At 43.3% G+C, this 18,741-nt stretch overlaps 1 protein-coding gene across 5 annotated transcripts in view; it reads right to left on the reverse strand.

Annotated features, from left to right (window-relative positions):
• The window catches only part of ZNF608 (zinc finger protein 608), a 274,166-nt gene that overhangs the window by 20,123 nt on the left and 235,302 nt on the right, over positions 1 to 18,741 (reverse strand). For all 5 annotated transcript variants that reach the window (XM_030193559.1, XM_030193562.1, XM_030193558.1 and 2 more), the window contains one exon: positions 4,425 to 4,839. In XM_030193559.1, the coding sequence (XP_030049419.1) occupies positions 4,425 to 4,839 (415 nt within the window). The remainder of the gene's footprint in view (positions 1 to 4,424; positions 4,840 to 18,741) is intronic.

Here is an 18,741-nt window from a genome sequence, read left to right on the forward strand (position 1 = left end):
AATTACTGCTTGGGGAAAGCGGTAGCCAGGCAGTAATGTTGATTTGGTGCATGCTGGATTCTCGTAGGCCCTTACATGCCTTTATAAAAGGGCCCCTAAAGGGTTTGTTTGATATTTGTAGATGAAGGGATGGGAGTTTTGTTTGTATTTGATTGTGATGTGTTTGTGTAAGACTGTATTGATGTTATGATGTAAACAACCATGTGCCACTACTTTTATTGGCATGGCAATGTATACATTTTAAATAAAGATAAACATAGACAACAAACAAGCCGACACACATACACATCTGTGTGTGTGTGTGTGTGTGTGTGTGTATATATATATATATATACATATATATACACACACACACACACATACACTAGTAAAACAGGCCCGTTTCTCACAAAAATGAAACAGGTGCTAGCAAGGTTATCCTCCGAGTTCCAGCTTGGCCCCTCCCTCCCCTCTCCTCCGAGTTTCAGGCCTCCCTCCCTCTCCTCCGAGTTCCAGGCCCCCTCCCTCCCTCTCCTCCAAGTTCCAGGCCCCCTCCCTCCCTCTCCTCCGAGTTCCAGGCCCCCACCCTCCCTCCCTCTCCTCCGAGTTCCCGGCCCCCCTCTCCTCCGAGTTCCAGCCCCCCTCCCTTCCAACTTCCATGCCCCCTCCCTCCCTCTTCACCCCTCCGAACAAATAAAATAGAAACACACACAAATATACCTATACACACATGGGCATACAAATACAGATTAAAAAGACACTCAAAACATTGATACATACACACACACATGCATGCACACTCGTGTAGAGAGGTTGGAAATAACTTCATGAGGCATGCTCCTCATGCTTTCCCTACCAAACATCCTTGCCTGCTGCCTCACCCATATCCATTCTGGACTGGCTGCAATTCAGATTTTCTTTCTTGTAAATTCAACCTTGAAACCTAGTGACTGAACTGCTAAAGCTTTCCTTTAATGGTGTGTGTGTGTGTGTGTGTGTGTGTGTATATATATATATATATATATATATATATATATAGCAATATGTAAGCCACACTGAACCTGCCATATGGTGGGAAAATGTGGGATACAAATGCAATAAATAAATAAATGGCTGCCATGCACAGTGACACCTAAGGGCTATTCTATAACCCAGGTGTTCACATTTCTGTGAGCATTTTATGCACATAAATGTTTAGAATACTAGCATTTACATGAATGCGTGGGTACTTATGTGCATAGATGCTAGTATGACACCTAAGCACTATTCTGCATATACCTGAATAACTTAGAGAGTGCATATTTGCAAGGAGGGCATACACAGGGGTGGGGTATAGGTGGGACAAAGGTGAGGATCCCACTTGCGTGTGTATCTTACAGAATACTGTGTTACATGCATTCCTGCCACACAGAAGTATGTTGACAGACAGTTATGCTACTATTCTATAATGGAATCTAAGAGCCTAGGTTCTCTGATAGAATAGGCTTCTACTATGTAATCTGTGGGCATCTAACTGGAGGCACCCAGTGATAAAATTTTCCCCTATAACAGGGCACCTCTCTAGGCGCTTGTTATGATGTCTATTTAAGCCTGTTCTATAAAGCAGTGTTTCCCAAGTCAGTCCTTGAGTACCCCCTTGCCAGTCAGGTTTTCAGGATATCCACAACGAATATGCATGAATGAGATTTGCATACATTGGAGGCAGTGTAGGCACATCAATTTCATGCATATTCATTGTGGATATCCTGAAAACCTGACGGGCAAGGGGAACTCAAGGACTTACTTGGGAAACACTGCTATAAAGAACTATAGGCAACTTTTCTTTAGCAAATACTGGTACAAACGACAAAGAACTGGTGCGCATATAGGTGCAACTGCTCACACAAGCCCTATAGCTGGTAAAATTGTGTGTGTGCCTAAATTTATGAATGAACACACGTAAAATATAGTATTATATAATTTATGTACGAACATGTGCACTCTGCCTATGCACGTGCCCACTCACTACATAGTACTAAAGCGTGGCACACATACTCTTTTTACTAGTTGGTAAGCTATAAGAAGTCACTTACACATGTGAATGAATAGAATGCCATAATTTATGCACCTTCTAGCCAGATAATTACCTCTCTAGAGACTGAACAGTATAGCCTTCTCAAAGGTTGCTATGAACAGTGACTCCTATTGAATAACCATTAAGGGGTCCTATTACTAAGGTGCGCTAGAAAATGGCCTGCGGTAGTGTAGGTGTTTTGGGCGCACGTAGAATCATTTTTCAGCGCACCTGCAAAAAATGCCTTTTTAAAATTTTTGCCGAAAATGGACATGTGGCAAAATCAAAATTGCTGCACGTCCATTTTGGTTCTGAGACCTTACTGCCAACCATTGACCTAGCGGTAAAGTCTCATGCAGTAACCAGGCGATAGTGACCTACGGGTGTCAAATGCCACTTGGCGCGCGTCCAAAAATATTTTTTGGACATGCGTATTAGACGCATGCCAAAAAAGAAATTAGCACAAGAGCCATGCGGTAGCCGGGCGGTAACTCCATTTTGGCACATGATGGGCACATGTAGACGCTTACGCGGCTTAGTAAAAGGGCCCCTTAGTTAGCTATGTATAGTGCCACCTAGTGGTAGAAAAGCATGCCAGTACCTGTTGCTTTGGGACAATGGTACCCTGTGGTTAAATTGTAAAATTCATCCTTTGAAATCTGCTGACAGTGACATCTAGAGGGTACATAAATGATGGCATTTGGTTTCACTTTATTATTCTTTCTGAACCAATGGAATGTGTGAATAGAACTCCATTCAAATTGCCCCTGCCCTCTCCCCTTTAGATCAGATACACACTGAGGCAACACAAACACATATGTTTGCGCACAAACATATACATAGATATATGTTGACTGAGCTGTTAGAAAGAACTCTGTGAGCTATACTCCACAGGCTTTCCTCAAGCCTCACTTCTTAAGATTGTCACACAGATGTCACAGCCAAAAACATTGTAGTCTTACTCTAGACTCTTACAGCAAATTATGTGATGATTAGTACTGGACATTTTTGATCTGCACACAGAGTAGAACTTAAAACTGCTTGCCTACTTAAGTTATATTTAAGATTCATCATTTGCTTTTTCCAAATCCAAGCATAAAGCAAGTTACATTCAGGTATATAAGTGATTTCACTGCTCAAACAGGCTCACAGTCTAAGTTATACCTAAGGTAAAGGAGGGTGAAGTTATTTACTGAAAGTCACAAAAAGTGTCAAGTAGGAGAAGTGGGTATCTGAACCATAGTTTTCCAGATTCACAGTCTGCTTCTCTAACCAATAAGCTAGTCCTTCACTCATGGAAATAATGAGGAAAATTAACAAGGCAAAATCAAATCAAATTTCTTAGAAGAAAGATGGTCCAAATAAAAGATTTGTTCAACTGTCTGCAGTGAAAGGCTATTGCCCTCTGCAAAATGCTGTGAAAGAGTACCTGTTCAGCCCCCAGTCAGATCACCCATGTATATGGGTTAGTATACTACTGATATTATTAAATAATTCCCTTCTTTTTAAACATATTTTTCATCTAATTTATCCTGATGGAAGGAGAATATAAGGGTTAAACTTGCAACTCTTTTAGACATTTATATGTTTTCTGAAATGAAACAAATAGTAAATTGTTTCATTTCAGAAGTAAATGTCTAAAAGAGTTGCAAGTTTAACCCTTAAATCCTCCTTCTATCAGGATAAATTAGATGAAAAATATGTTTAAAAAGAAGGGAATTATCTAATAAGATAGTAAATATAGAAATTGTTTAAAATACTTTTATTGCCAATAAACTTTGAGTCTAGTAGAAATGTGGAGAAAAAAAATGGATTCAATTTTGGGTTATTTTCAGAGTCTTCCCAATTTTAAGAAGTTTTTCAGTTCGTTTTATACATTTGTTAAAAGAAAACATTTGTCACACAGGTTAGAACTTTTTAACATGTAAATTTGTAGGTTAATGTGTATTACAATAATTCAGTATGCACTAAGGGGGAAAGGTATCACCATGAGCTACCAATAAGATGTGTTATTTTACTGTCAACCTCAGTTATTTGTAACTAGGTCGCATTGTATAAAATGGGACCCGTGATAAAACGACTTAAGTTAGTGGCAAAATAACACATCTTAACAGTAGCCCACATTGATAACTATGCCCCTAAAGTTTTCAAAAGGTGTTCTAACAAACCAAATGTGTGCTAATAAATGCACACAAGAGTCTAGCAAATTGTTAGAGGCTGTGGATATCACAAGTCTACTTCTAAAAGCAACATCTTGAACGAAATTGGCTTCATCTGTAGAATTTTTCGTACAACTTATATGCAGTTACTTCTATCAGCCAATGCTGAAACACAGGTTTTATCCACACAGAACTTCACAGAGCTTTATTATTCCAGAACGTTCATTACATACCTGGATAGCTGTGCATTAGAACAGGAGACACTGCACGGTATGCAGGATGGTTGGGGTCATACATCTGTGTATAAGGGTAAGTGTGCAAATACTGAATATATGATTGATGTTGACTCATTGGTGAAGAAACTGCCACACGGGCAGCTCGTGAGTCTTTCCAATTCACAGGAGTCTTTCGATCATCATTTTTGTTTTTGTTTTCATCTATTGATTGAGAATCAGGGCGTTTGCATTCTTTGGGATCTTCTTTAGTGCCTGATGCTACAGAATGATTGGGTATGGAACTTTCTTTATTAGGTGTTTTTCTAGGACTGTCTTCTTTTAATTTCTTCTCCCGTTCAAATTCTTCTGTTTTTTGTTGATCCATATATTTTGGCTGGTACACATAATGATGCCATGTTCTTGAATCTGAGTCCTAATGACATGGAAAAACATTTAGTTTATTTCTAACTCTAAGTCTTCTTTTAGACATTGACCAATGATTTGTAACACTAACCATACCTAAAGTCTGAAACTAGTTTGATGCAGACTCCTCACAACTATTACCATTTACATGGACTTATTCAACAACTGTTTCATTCATTTTGGTCTGTTCACAGTAAAATATAAAACACTTATTCTATTATGTGACACAGGCATGTTGAGTTTTAAGATGGTAAAATAAATAGTAGTATATTTGCATAATTCATGTAAATATGGGCCATGTAAGGCAGGAAAATTAACTACATCTCACTAAATTTTCGTATTAGTGGGCCACGTGAATGCAAGACCCCAAAGCACCCTTCCCTGGGAACAACTTGGACTTTGGTCACCTGCTGTAATGTTCCATGGCCCTCCGTAATTAAATTGTATCACTTTGTCCTCTGCCCTTCCTCCCACCAATTTCTGCCTCCTTCAAATAGGATGTCTGGATTCTGTACCATTCTTACCCCCTGCTCAATCTGTTCCACTTCTCAGAAAACCCATCAAGTTAGATTCTGGGCCCTGAACAGGAGGTCAGAGTATCAGGGAAATTTTGTATTCAGGGATTTTGTATAATTTGAATGGAGAAGTTTTGGAGAAACAGGGGAGAAATGAAGTCATGGGGCTGACTAGGTCTGAGGTAAAGAAAGTTGTATTCTCTGCGTAATAACCAACTTGATATATGTAGGGGAGGTATTGAATGTATCAAGGGACCAATGGCAGAATTGCCTTGTATGGATTATGGCTGTATATGGATCGCCTAGAGGCTAAGTAAACGCTTGTAGGGATCCATAGGCTACGGACACCCAAACTTGAGTCTGGGGGAGGCAAACGAGTTTCTACATACTAATTGGTCCTTTCACTTCAAGGTGGTGGGAGCTGTGTGTATGTTGAGCCCAGCAGAGGGAGAGGCAGAGGAAGGTTGTACTGAGGGCTTGGAGACCAACTTGATGTGAGTTAGGTTCATGAGTTATGGGGACAGGGGCTGCAAATTTCCCAACTTAAATTTTAAAGTGGTTCTTTCACTTTTAGCTAATAATGTGAGAACCCTAAAATGCACAGCACAGAAGCAGTACCATGGTCACAATGTCTTTGTGAAGCCATTTTCAAAACTGTGGGCACATACAGGGGTAATTCTATAACGGTACACGCAGAGAGCGCTTATCTATAAAGGAAAGTAGGTGACTACATTCCTTTATAGAATGCCAGTATGGGTGAAATATATATCTATAATTTAAATATGAGCACTTACTCCAGCCACAGCACCTACATGTTAGAAATAAGCGCATATCTTACTGTAGTCTGTAAGTTATGTGCTTGAGTGTGAGGCACACCCACACTCCTCTCAGACTCTGTTCATCTGTATGCCTGCCTGCCTCCAAAATACACACAATGGGGCTCATTTTCAAAGCACTTAGACTTACAAAGTTCCACAGGTTACTATCAGGCTTATTTTCGAAAGAGAAGGGCACCCATTTTTTGACACAAATCGGGAGATGGGCGTCCTTCTATCAGGGTCGCCCAAACCAACATAATTGAAAACCGATTTTGGGCGTCCCCAACTGCTTCCCATCGTGGGGACGACCAAAGTTCTTGGGGGTGTGTCGGAGGCGTAGCGAAGGCGGGACTGGGGCATGCCTAACAGATGGGCGTCCTCGAGCAATAATGGAAAAAAGAAGGGCGTCCCTGGCGAACACTTAGCCGACTTTACTTGGTCCATTTTTTCTTATCACCAAGCCTCAAAAAGATGCCCAAGTTGACCAGATGACCACCGGAAAGAATCAGGGATGACCTCCCCTGATTCCCCCAATGGTGACTAACCCCCTCCCACCCTGAAAAAAACAAATTTAAAAACTTTTTTGCCAGCCTCAAATATCATACTCAGGTCCATCGCAGCAGTATGCAGGTCCCTGGGGGGGGGGGGGGGGGGGGGGGAAGAGGTGTGTGTGTGAGTCAGCAGAGTCATAGCGAAGGCATGGATATCCTTCTTTCAAACATTTTGGACGTCCTGAACTGCCCCCCCCCCCCCCCACAGGGACGGCCACATTTCAAGGGAGTGGAGGAGTGGCCTAGTGGTTAGAGCACTGCTCTTGTAATCCAGAGGTGGCTGGTTCAAATCCCACTGCTGCTACTTGTGATCCAAAATCCAAATAAATAAAGGGGGTGTTGAAGGCATAGCAAAGGCATGGATGTCTTTCTCACAGAAGCATCCACATTTTGGACATCCTCAACTGTCTGTCACAGGGACAGAGGCATAGCGAAGGCGCCTAACACTTGGACATCCTTCACCTATACTAAAAAAAAAAAAAAAAAAAAAGACACCCCTGATGAGTACTTGGACATTTTCACCTTTTTTTAAGGATGTAGACGGCAATTTATTTAAGGTTGTAGACGGCTATTATACACGCAGCTTGTCTGCGTGTATGAAGCCGTCTTTGGCATAATGCTTGGCTGCTCTGCACTGGCTTCCCCTCCTTAGGAAGGAAATCGTGTGCAAATGAGCAGCGAGCAGCTCATTTGCATGCCTGTTCCTTTCTGAATCGCTAAGGGATCGGTAAGGGAAGGGCTTTTTCCGTTCAGTTAGTGCTTCAGTTAGTCCACTGCCGTGCCCCCTAGGGTGCCTGGTTGGTGTCCTGGAATGTCAGGGGGACCAGTGCACTACGAATGCTGGCTCCTTCCATGACCAAATGAGTTGGATTAGGTCGTTATTGATATGGGCATCCTCGGTTTCCATTATCGCCGAAAACCGGGGACGACCATCTCTAAGGTCGACCATCTCAACATTTAGGTCAACCATCTCTTAGGTTGATCTAAATGTTGAGATTTGGGTGTCCCCGACCGTATTATCGAAACGAAAGATGGACACCCATCTTGTTTCGATAATACGGGTTTCCCCGCCCCTTCGCGGGGACGTCCTGCGAGGATGCCCTCAGGAAAACTTGGACGTCCTGTTTGAGTATGCCCCTCCATGAAACTCATTATTTAATTATTCTGATTATATTCTTGTTGCTATACTTAATTTTATCTCAACATAAAATGTATATTCATCTGGAGTACTAACTTGAGGAACAATACTCCAGGTGAGTATACATTTTTATGCTGTGATAAAATTAAGTATAGAAACAAGATATATAATCAGAATAATTAAATAATGAGTGAGGTTAGAGGTATAGACCGAAGACGATACCAACATGTAAATCCCTGGGTGGTGCCACTGAGATCCTTAAGTGCATGATCATCTGGAAGTTTTGTTGAGCAGGGACTGTCTCTCTCTATGTCATGTGTTCAGCGCTGCGTGCGTCTGGTAGCGCTATACAAATGTTAATAATAATAATAATCTTCAGATCTATTGGTATTAATTGGATTATTATATGGTCTGAAATAAGACATTATTTGCCATAATCCAAGTGCCATTACAAAATAGGCAATTTTTGGACGTTTCACATAGCTGCTCTGTCAAAATTACTATATATATGGCGCAATAGATAGCAACTAACACAAATTTTTTCTTCATGTCTAGCAGGCTGGTCAGGAAACATTTGCAGTCTGAAATTGCTTTGTATGTTCTTCTAGAAGGTTTATACCACTAACAAGACAGGTGGATTATGGTTACTGTGTAACACTGTGAGATGTTTGATTCTACTGATGTGGCATATTTTTTTAAATGTAATAAAAGAAGAACAAACCCACAGTTGTTGGCATTGACTTGAAGGAGAAATGCATTAGCATCTATAAAGTATAATATTCCTATATAAAAATTTGCATCTCCGTCTGGATGCCTGGGTTCATAACACACTTCCCATTGGTCCACCCTGGTGATGACGTCAGAGGGCGGACCAATGGGAAGTGAGAGGGAAGGGAAGCCAGCACCAGCCAGCCACAGAACGTTCGAGGTGAGTACACAATCGCCCCCTCCCTCCCTCCCTCCCTCCCTCCGCGTTCAAGGCCCCCCTCTGCTCCGAGATCCACGCCCCTGTGCCTCCCTCCCTCTCTCTATCTCCCCTCCAACTGCAAGCACGACCTGTCCTGTGGCAGTCCCTCGCCTTCCTGCGTGCCGGCTGTAATTAAAAAATTCTTACCTTGGGGTCCGGCGTCCGTAGTGAAGGTGAGCGGCGCTTCAGACTGCCTTCCCATCTGTCTCAACTCTGCCTCTGGTCCCACCCTTCCGGAAACAGGAAATGAGGGCAGGACCAGAGGCAGAGCTGAGACAGATGGGAAGGCAGGCTGAAGCGCCGCTCGCCATCACTGAGGACGCCGGATCCCAAGGTAACAATTTTTAAATTACAGCCGGCACGCTGGAAGGCAAGGGGCTGCCAGAGGACAGATTGTGCTCGCACTCGGAGGGAGACAGAGAGATGGAGGGAGGCGCAGGGGTCTGGAACTCAGAGGAGGGGGGGGGGGGGGTCGGAACTTGGAGGGAGGGGAGGGGAGTGTGTCCTGGAACTTGAAGGGTAGGGGCAGGGGGTCCTGCAACTCAAAGGGGACGGGGCGGTCCTGGAACTCGAGGGGGAGGGGGCGGTCCTGAAACTCGAAGGGTACGGGGCAGGGGGTCCTGCAACTCGAAGGGGAGGGGTGCCTGGAACTCGGAGGAGACGGAGTGAGGGAGGGATGAAGGGGGGCTTGGAACTCGGAGGGGGGCTGGAACTCGGAGGAGAGAGAGAGAGGGAGAGAGGGCGAGAGGGAGGTATGGAGGGGGGCGTCAAACCTTGCTAGCGCCCGTTTCATTTCTCTACGAAACAGGCCTCTTTTACTAGTATAATAATATATTTCCCATTTCCTCTTTTACCTCCCTCAGATCTGCTCAAGCTCCTTGTCCATTTGTGCTAGACCCCATTTCCTCACTGCACCAATACAGTGTCATCCTCCTCTACAACAAATTCTCCTTGTTGTTTTCTCTTCTCCATTTTTACTCCTTCCTCTTTTCAGCTCAATCTCCCTTTCTTTCTTTCCTCACTCCCTTTCCTCTTCTTTGTTTCCTTTTGCTTTTTTCTCTCTCCTCTTCTTTCCTCCTCCTCCCATGTCTTTTGTTCTGTATTGATCCTTTCCCCTATATGAATTCTCCTTCACCTTTACCCAAAACCAATTTTTATTACATTTTTCAGCAATAACTAAATTGAAATCGGTGAAACACCGATTGGATGGCTGAAATCTGGAATACACTACCTCTTTCATTAAGTATTCCAAGTATTCCAAGCATGAATAATGTCTGCAAGATCTTGCAGAAATAAATTCATGCTTTAGGAAAATTTTGAAAACATGCCTTTTTTGTAAATTTGGTTTATCGGATTATGATTCAAACTAATTGTTGTTTCTTATTATTTTCACACCTTGTACAGAGAAATCAGCAGTGAGAAAGGGCAGGCAGGAGCTGTCCTGTTCCACAACGCTCTTACTCCTGTCTTCATTTTTACAACTTATTTGAAGTGGATAATTTGTTAACTATGAAACATCATGTACATTCGATAGGAGAAATCATTCCATATACTCAGAGGGTTATAAAAATATTTTTCAGCTGAAACATTTAGAGTTTTTGTTCAACTGCTTTTCTATCAAGTCTTGACTATTGTAATCTTACTTTGGCTATCTGTTCTAAGGCCTTGATGAATCAGTTACAAATCAGCCAGAATACAGCAATTAGGCTGATTTTTGGGTTACATAAGTATGGCTCGGTTAAAAGCTTTGCAAAACAGCAAAAGTAGAGGCTGACAAAGCGCAAACCAATAGGGAGATGATATCAACAACCAGCATTTGTCAGCCTCTACTTTTGCTGTTTAGCTTTGACTTTCCGTGGAGGCTCCTCCTGTCTTCTTGGATTTGCTCGGTTAAAAGCTTTTACAGAAAGCTACATTGGTTACTTGTTATAGCAAGGGTTCAATTTAACTATGTACTACAGTGTTTTTAAAAATCTTAGTTGGGGAAGTTCCCTTTTATATGACAAACTTTACAACATTCAAGCTTATTTTTGAAAGTGATTGCCGGCCATCTGCCGACATAAATCGGGAGATGGCCGGCGATCTCTCAAAAGTGGCGAAATCCGTATAATCGAAAGCGGCTTTTTTGACACAATCGCCGCTTTCCTGTCGGCGCGCTGGCGAAAGTTCAAGGGGGCGTGTTGGCGGCATAGCGAAGGCGGGACATGGGCGGGCATGGGCATGGCTACCAGATGGCCGGCTTTCATGGATAATGGAAAAAAAAAAGCGGCGTTGAGCAGTATTTCGCCAGGTTTACTTGGTCCTTTTATTTTTACAACCAAGCATCAAAAAGGTGCCCCAACTCACCAGATGACCACCGGAGAGAATGGGTGATGACCTCCCCGCAGTCCCCCAGTGGTCACCAACCCCCTCCCACACACAAAAAAAAAAAATCTTTTTTTTACCAGCCTGTATGCCAGCCTCAAATGTCATACCCAGCTCCCTGACAGCAGTATGCAAGTCCCTGGAGCAGTTTTTAATGGGTGCAGTGCACTTCAGGCAGGCAGACCCAGGTCCATCCTCCTCCTAACTGTTACACTTGTGGTGCTAAGTGTTGAGCCCTCCAAAACTCCCCCAAAACCCACTGTACCCACATCTAGGTGCCCCCCTTCACCCATAAGGGCTATGGTAATGGTGTAGAGTAGAGAGCTGCACGGTTTCCGTCCCCGCGGGAATCCCGCGGAACCCGCGGGATTCCCGCGGGCACGGAGGCAGTTCCTGCGGGGTTCCCGCGGGGATGGAACCAGTTCTGCGGGGCTCCCGTGGGGATGGAACCAGTTCTGTGGGCTTCCCGTGAAAGTGTAAGCTGCACCTGCACCAGCCTCTCATCTACCGAATACCAATTTATTTGAGTGCTGTCTCCTCCTCCTCCTCCTCTTCTTCCTTGCTTTAACAGCATAAATGTGGAAAGTCTTCCATTAAGGAGATGGTAGAGTCACAAATGACGACGGAATTCAAAAAGGCGTGGGATGAACACAGAGGATCTCTAATTAGAAAATGGAAGTTACATAAAAGCTAACCTTAAATGGCTGCATGTGTGTGGATATGTCAAGTGACACTTAGATGGTGACTCTGGCTGTGATGAACTAGAGCTGATACCTGGCAGACTTGTATGGTCTGTGTCTCATACATGGCAATCTGGTGTAGGATGGGCTGGAAAGGGCTTAGACAGCAACTTCAGTGGCTGGAACATGAGGACAGTGCTGGACAGACTTTTACGGTCTGTGTCCCACAAATGAGAACATGAATAGGCTGGAGTGGGCTTCGATGGCAACTCCAGCAGTTGGAACATAAGGATGGGGCCAGATAGACTTCTGTGGTCTTTGTTCCAGAAACACGAAAGAAAAACCATAATCAAGTATATAATATCACACTCGTTGATTTAATGATGAATTGATCATGAGTGTGACTATTGGGCAGAGTGGATGGACCGTTCAGGTCTATTTGCTGTCACTTACTATGTTACTATTAATCCTCTTTGCTCCCAGGCTGGTGCACAGACCTCAGCTCTGACACAGGCACGAGAATCAGATGTCACCTGACCTACTGGCGCGTGCATGTGGCGGCCTCTCAGCACACACTGCCAGTGAATCAGAGACAAATCTTACATGTGCGCACCAGAGTTCCAAGTTCCGTTCCTTCCTTGCCTACAGTGCTGTGGCTCAAATCCAGAAAGAGACTGAGGGAGCTGACTGGAACTTTCTTTTATGTACTATTAAATTCTTACGGGGATGGGTGGAGATGGGTTAAATTCTTGCGGGGATGGGTGGGGACGGGTTGGGATGGTTTAAATTTTTGCGGGGATGGGTGGGGATGGGTAAGATTCCAGTGGGGATGGGTGGGGACGGGTAAGATTCCAGCAAGGACGGGCGGGGATGGGTAAGATTTCTGTCCCCGTGCAACTCTCTAGTGTAGAGTTGTGGGGAGTGGGTTTGGGGGGGATTTGGGGGGCTCAGCACATAAGGTAAGGGAGCTATGCACCTGGGAGCTATTTGTGTATTTTAAAAAACATTTTTAGAAGTGCCCCCTAGGGTGCCCAGTTACTGTCCTGGCATGACAGGGGGACCAGTGCACTACAAATGCTGACTCCTCCCATGACCAAATGCCTTGGATTTCGCCGGGTTTAAGATGGCCGGCATTTTTTTCCATTAACGCTGAAAAACAAAACCGGCCATCTCAAACCTGGCGAACTCTGGCATTTGGCCGGGCTAAACCGTATTATAGAAAAAAAAAAGATGGCCGGCCATCTTTTTTGAAAATATGGTTCTGGCCAGCTGTTGCGCTGCCGCCAAAATAGAGATTGCCGGCGACGTTCGATTAAGCCCCTCATTGCTACATGATCCTAATATAAGGTACAATACTCAAACCCAATTTTTATTATGTTTTCCAGCAGTAACTAAATTAAAATCGGTGAAACACCTTTCTTCATCAACACAATACTGGATGGCAGAAATCTGGAATGCAATACCTCTTTCATCAAGATCTTGCAGACATTACTCATGCTTTAGGAAAAATTTGAAAACACTCCTTTTTCGTAAATTTGGTTTACTGGATTATGATTCAAACTAATTGTTGTTTCTTATTGCTTTTGATGATCTTGTTTAATGGAATCTGTCTTGAACTGGAAAGGTAATGGCAGAATAGAAGACTCAGTCTAACATAACATCTTTGCTAATCTCTGGAGGATGGTGGTAGAAACAGGGTTGAGGATTCAGCTGGGAGACATGGGGAATCTGCAGTCAGTTTAGGCAATGGGAATGTATATATCTAGATATATACCTATACACACACACACACACTGCAGTAGCAGATAAACGGAGAGAACTATTTGGGTATTTGAAGTAGACTAGTTAGGTCTTCTTCACTGATGATTTTCTATGATACTACATTTTTCTGCAGACTCCTGCTGACAGCAAAAGCGCAGGACAGCGAAGTGCTTCCCATGTGCTCCAAGGAGACTCCAGCTGCCCTGAAGAATAGGAGAGCTCCCAGTCGCGAGTGTCTGGCGAGTGCATCACTGCCCGTGAAATTGAGCAAACAACTAATGCATCGTATCAGACCATAAGGTTTGTCAACATATAGTCCATTTTTCACCCAGTATTGCTAAAATGTTTTAAAAGTATAATGATAGAATTACAATGATAAGCTGGTAAAAAATGAACATTTTAAGAAGTTGGGGAGAATTATTGGACAAGTAGCCAAATTTGTTACATTCTCAGAAGTGCTGTGTTCCCCACAAGAGGGAAGCAGAAAGAACTGCCTTCATAAACGGACCAATGTAATAAGGTGACTAAGCTTAATGCAGTTTTTTTTTTAGCTAAACTTTACTCATGATTTAATAAGGTTCTAGTGTACAAAAAGCATTATTAAAATAGGAGTAATATAAGTGCTAAAACACATCTCTTTGCAAATCCCATTCAAATGGTGATTAGATATCTCCACCCCTCCTGCTTCATTCAGTTTAGTCAAAGATGGAGTAAAGTTAACTCACATTTCTAGGATTAGTGTTAGTGTAAGGTGTTGAGGCAAACATGCTTGAGACAGGTGTAGAGAACAATAGCAGAAACATGATAGAGAGGTTGTATAAAAGACATGGGAGTGAGTGGTTTTGGACAGTTTGTGGGGTGGTGGGCAACTGTAGGGGGGTAATTTGAAGGGGGCTGGGGCATTTGGAGATAGTGGAGCAGTTGGGGATAGCTCTGGGAAGGTAAAGTAGTTTGGGGTGATGAGATATTTGCAAAGAGTAGTTTTGAATGGGGCTGTGGAGTTGGATTCAGAGTCCGTAAATATGTACCAACTCTGACTCCAACTTCAAAATAAAAACTTACAACTAGAGCTGTACTGAATAGAATATTTTACAATTTGGCCGAATATGAATGCCGAATAATGGGCAATGAGCTTTAATATATCAAATAATAAAAGAAGCAAAGTGAAATCTGAGATCAAGTGAAGTGTTCATTTCTGTAGGATTTAGCATAATAGAGCCCTGGATTATTCGTATTCAAATTTAAATCACTATTTGGTCAAATGCGAATAACGTATTTGGGGCCGAATCGAATTCAAATATTCAGTATAGCTGTACTTACATTATAATATATGGTAAATTTATCATTTTATACTTATTTGTATATTTTAGTCCTGGATATAAAGTTATATTTACCAGTACTTTAGATTCAGAACAAAAAAAATATAAGGCCTAATATCAGTAGGAATCAGAATTGACAGAAAAATACCAACCCTACAGCCCTGGGTTTGAGGTTGGGACAGCTATGGGGGATCAGATACAGTGGGGGAAATAAGTATTTGATCCCTTGCTGATTTTGTAAGTTTGCCCACTGACAAAGACATGAGCAGCCCATAATTGAAGGGTAGGTTATTGGTAACAGTGAGAGATAGCACATCACAAATTAAATCCGGAAAATCACATTGTGGAAAGTATATGAATTTATTTGCATTCTGCAGAGGGAAATAAGTATTTAATCCCTCTGGCAAACAAGACCTAATACTTGGTGGCAAAACCCTTGTTGGCAAGCACAGCGGTCAGACGTCTTCTGTAGTTGATGATGAGGTTTGCACACATGTCAGGAGGAATTTTGGTCCACTCCTCTTTGCAGATCATCTCTAAATCATTAAGAGTTCTGGGCTGTCGCTTGGCAACTCGCAGCTTCAGCTCCCTCCATAAGTTTTCAATGGGATTAAGGTCTGGTGACTGGCTAGGCCACTCCATGACCCTAATGTGCTTCTTCCTGAGCCACTCCTTTGTTGCCTTGGCTGTATGTTTTGGGTCATTGTCGTGCTGGAAGACCCAGCCACGACCCATTTTTAAGGCCCTGGCGGAGGGAAGGAGGTTGTCACTCAGAATTGTACGGTACATGGCCCCATCCATTCTCCCATTGATGCGGTGAAGTAGTCCTGTGCCCTTAGCAGAGAAACACCCCCAAAACATAACATTTCCACCTCCATGCTTGACAGTGGGGACGGTGTTCTTTGGGTCATAGGCAGCATTTCTCTTCCTCCAAACACGGCGAGTTGAGTTCATGCCAAAGAGCTCAATTTTTGTCTCATCTGACCACAGCACCTTCTCTCAATCACTCTCGGCATCATCCAGGTGTTCACTGGCAAACTTCAGACGGGCCGTCACATGTGCCTTTCGGAGCAGGGGGACCTTGCGGGCACTGCAGGATTGCAATCCGTTATGTCGTAATGTGTTACCAATGGTTTTCGTGGTGACAGTGGTCCCAGCTGCCTTGAGATCATTGACAAGTTCCCCCCTTGTAGTTGTAGGCTGATTTCTAACCTTCCTCATGATCAAGGATACCCCACGAGGTGAGATTTTGCGTGGAGCCCAGATCTTTGTCGATTGACAGTCATTTTGTACTTCTTCCATTTTCTTACTATGGCACCAACAGTTGTCTCCTTCTCGCCCAGCGTCTTACTGATGGTTTTGTAGCCCATTCCAGCCTTGTGCAGGTGTATGATCTTGTCCCTGACATCCTTAGACAGCTCCTTGCTCTTGGCCATTTTGTAGAGGTTAGAGTCTGACTGATTCACTGAGTCTGTGGACAGGTGTCTTTCATACAGGTGACCATTGCCGACAGCTGTCTGTCATGCAGGTAACGAGTTGATTTGGAGCATCTACCTGGTCTGTAGGGGCCAGATCTCTTACTGGTTGGTGGGGGATCAAATACTTATTTCCCTCTGCAGAATGCAAATAAATTCATATACTTTCCACAATGTGATTTTCCGGATTTAATTTGTGATGTGCTATCTCTCACTGTTACCAATAACCTACCCTTCAATTATGGGCTGCTCATGTCTTTGTCAGTGGGCAAACTTACAAAATCAGCAAGGGATCAAATACTTATTTCCCCCACTGTAAGTTTAGGGTGTGGTTGAGCAGTTGCGGGGCATGGTCTCGGGGGCAATACTGGGGAGTGGTGGAGTAGATGTAGGGAGTATTTGATAGGATGATGGCAGTTATAGGAGAGCGTGGGGATGCTGGTGCAGCTGTGTAGGATAGTTTTTTGGGGGTGGGGCAGTTGCAGGGGATTATTTGGAAGGTAGGGGAGCTGTTTGAGCGGTGCCGAGTGAGTTGTAGAGGGTTAGTTTTAGGGGGGTATGGCAGTTCAAGGGTGGGGAGAGTGGAAAACAGGGAGAAGCAGTTTGAAAGGAACAATTCCCTAACTGCTGTGTTTCACTAATTTAGGGGTCCTTTTACAACAGTCGGTAAAAAAAACAGCCTTAGTGCGCCCATATGAAGGTCTTTCCCACATGCTATGGCCATTTTTACTACAGCTGTAAACTGCTCTTTTTCCTATTTTTTGAATTAGTGGCCATGCCCTAACGTTGCCATTAGCATGTGGCCATTTTTAAAATAATTACCACCTGAGCACTTACCATCACCCATTTTGTACGCAGTAAAGGCTCATGCGGGTACCCTTGCACTAACTAGTTAGCCTGCAGCAATGTAGACACACCAACTGGTTATTGCAGGAGTGCCTACTCTCCACTCCTGACATGCCTCCTCCCAAACAATAGAAACCTTTTTTGTACACGGTTAGTGCGCGTATATTTCGAAGTTACCACAGGATGCCTGAGTGCATCCTGTAGCACTCCATTTTTAGCTGTGTTAGGCACACATTAATGGCTAATGCACCTCAATAAAGGGACCCCTTAGTTTCTACCTGCACAAGCTGGAACTGCTTCTCCCATAGAAATGCACTGGGCCTTTCTTTGGGGAAGAAAAAAATAATTAGATAGACTGTCTAGGCCAATTTTTTTATCTGCTGTCATTTACCATTTTCCTATGTAACATTATGTATTTCAATGGTGCTGATGTCCACAATATTAAATACAAAGCAACAAAAATATAAGACAAAATTAAGGGCCCTGTTTGCTAAGTCGCTTTATAGGTGCGCTACCGTCTTTAACGCATGTTAACCATGTATGAACGTTAACTATATATGTGCCTACAATATCCCTACAGGCACTTACATGATTAGCACGTGTGCTAATTATAGGCACGTTAAAAATGCTGACGTGCCTTAGTAAACAGGACCCTAATTGTATAAGGCAACCAGCCATACAGGCAAAGGTGGTAGCTGTCAGAGTCTCTAATCTTGGATTATAAATTTGATTATGCACCTTTCCAAATTTTAACTCCTACCTACCAGAGTTAATAATCAAGGGATCCTTTTACTAAAGTGCAGCAAGTTTGTGCACTTACTGCACTTCAACAACAAATATAAGTTCAAAGGCTCTGTAGTAACTTAGGGGCAAGCCCAGCAATTCCCTACAGTTACTGAACAGAAAAGTTCTCTAGCTTACTTACTGCAGATGCACTTAATACCACCACTTGAGGAGGCAGAAGTGCACCTGTGCTAAATACACGAATGACAGCATGTGGTAAATACCAGGTACTAGCTTGAATGTATGGTCCACGCTCATTCTCCACCCAGTCCCTGCTCCCTAATATGGTATACAGTTAACACATGAATTTTTTGTGCACATTATCATGCCAGCTCATTAACTACTTAATACACTTTAGTAAAAGGGCCCTTAGATTTTGTACTTAAAGCAATGGAGGGTTAAGGGGCCCTTTTACTAAGGTGCGCCCAAAAGTGGCCTGCGCTAATGCAGGTGCGTGTTTTGGACGCAAGCTGGTCCATTTCCTGAGCACAACTGGAAAAAAGGGGACGTGTGGCAAAATGAAAAACAGCATGCATCCATTTTCGGCCTGAGACCTTAACGCCACCCACTGACTTAGCAGTAAGGTCTCATGCGCTAACCAGGTGGTAAGCGTGCAGCGCGCGCCAACTGCTGATTACTTCCGAGTACGGGCTCCTTGGTAGAAAATAGAAAATATTTTCTACTGTGTGTTTTCG

Source organism: Microcaecilia unicolor, chromosome 2 (assembly GCF_901765095.1).
Source record: "Microcaecilia unicolor chromosome 2, aMicUni1.1, whole genome shotgun sequence".
In the NCBI taxonomy this organism is placed as follows: Eukaryota; Metazoa; Chordata; class Amphibia; order Gymnophiona; family Siphonopidae; genus Microcaecilia; species Microcaecilia unicolor.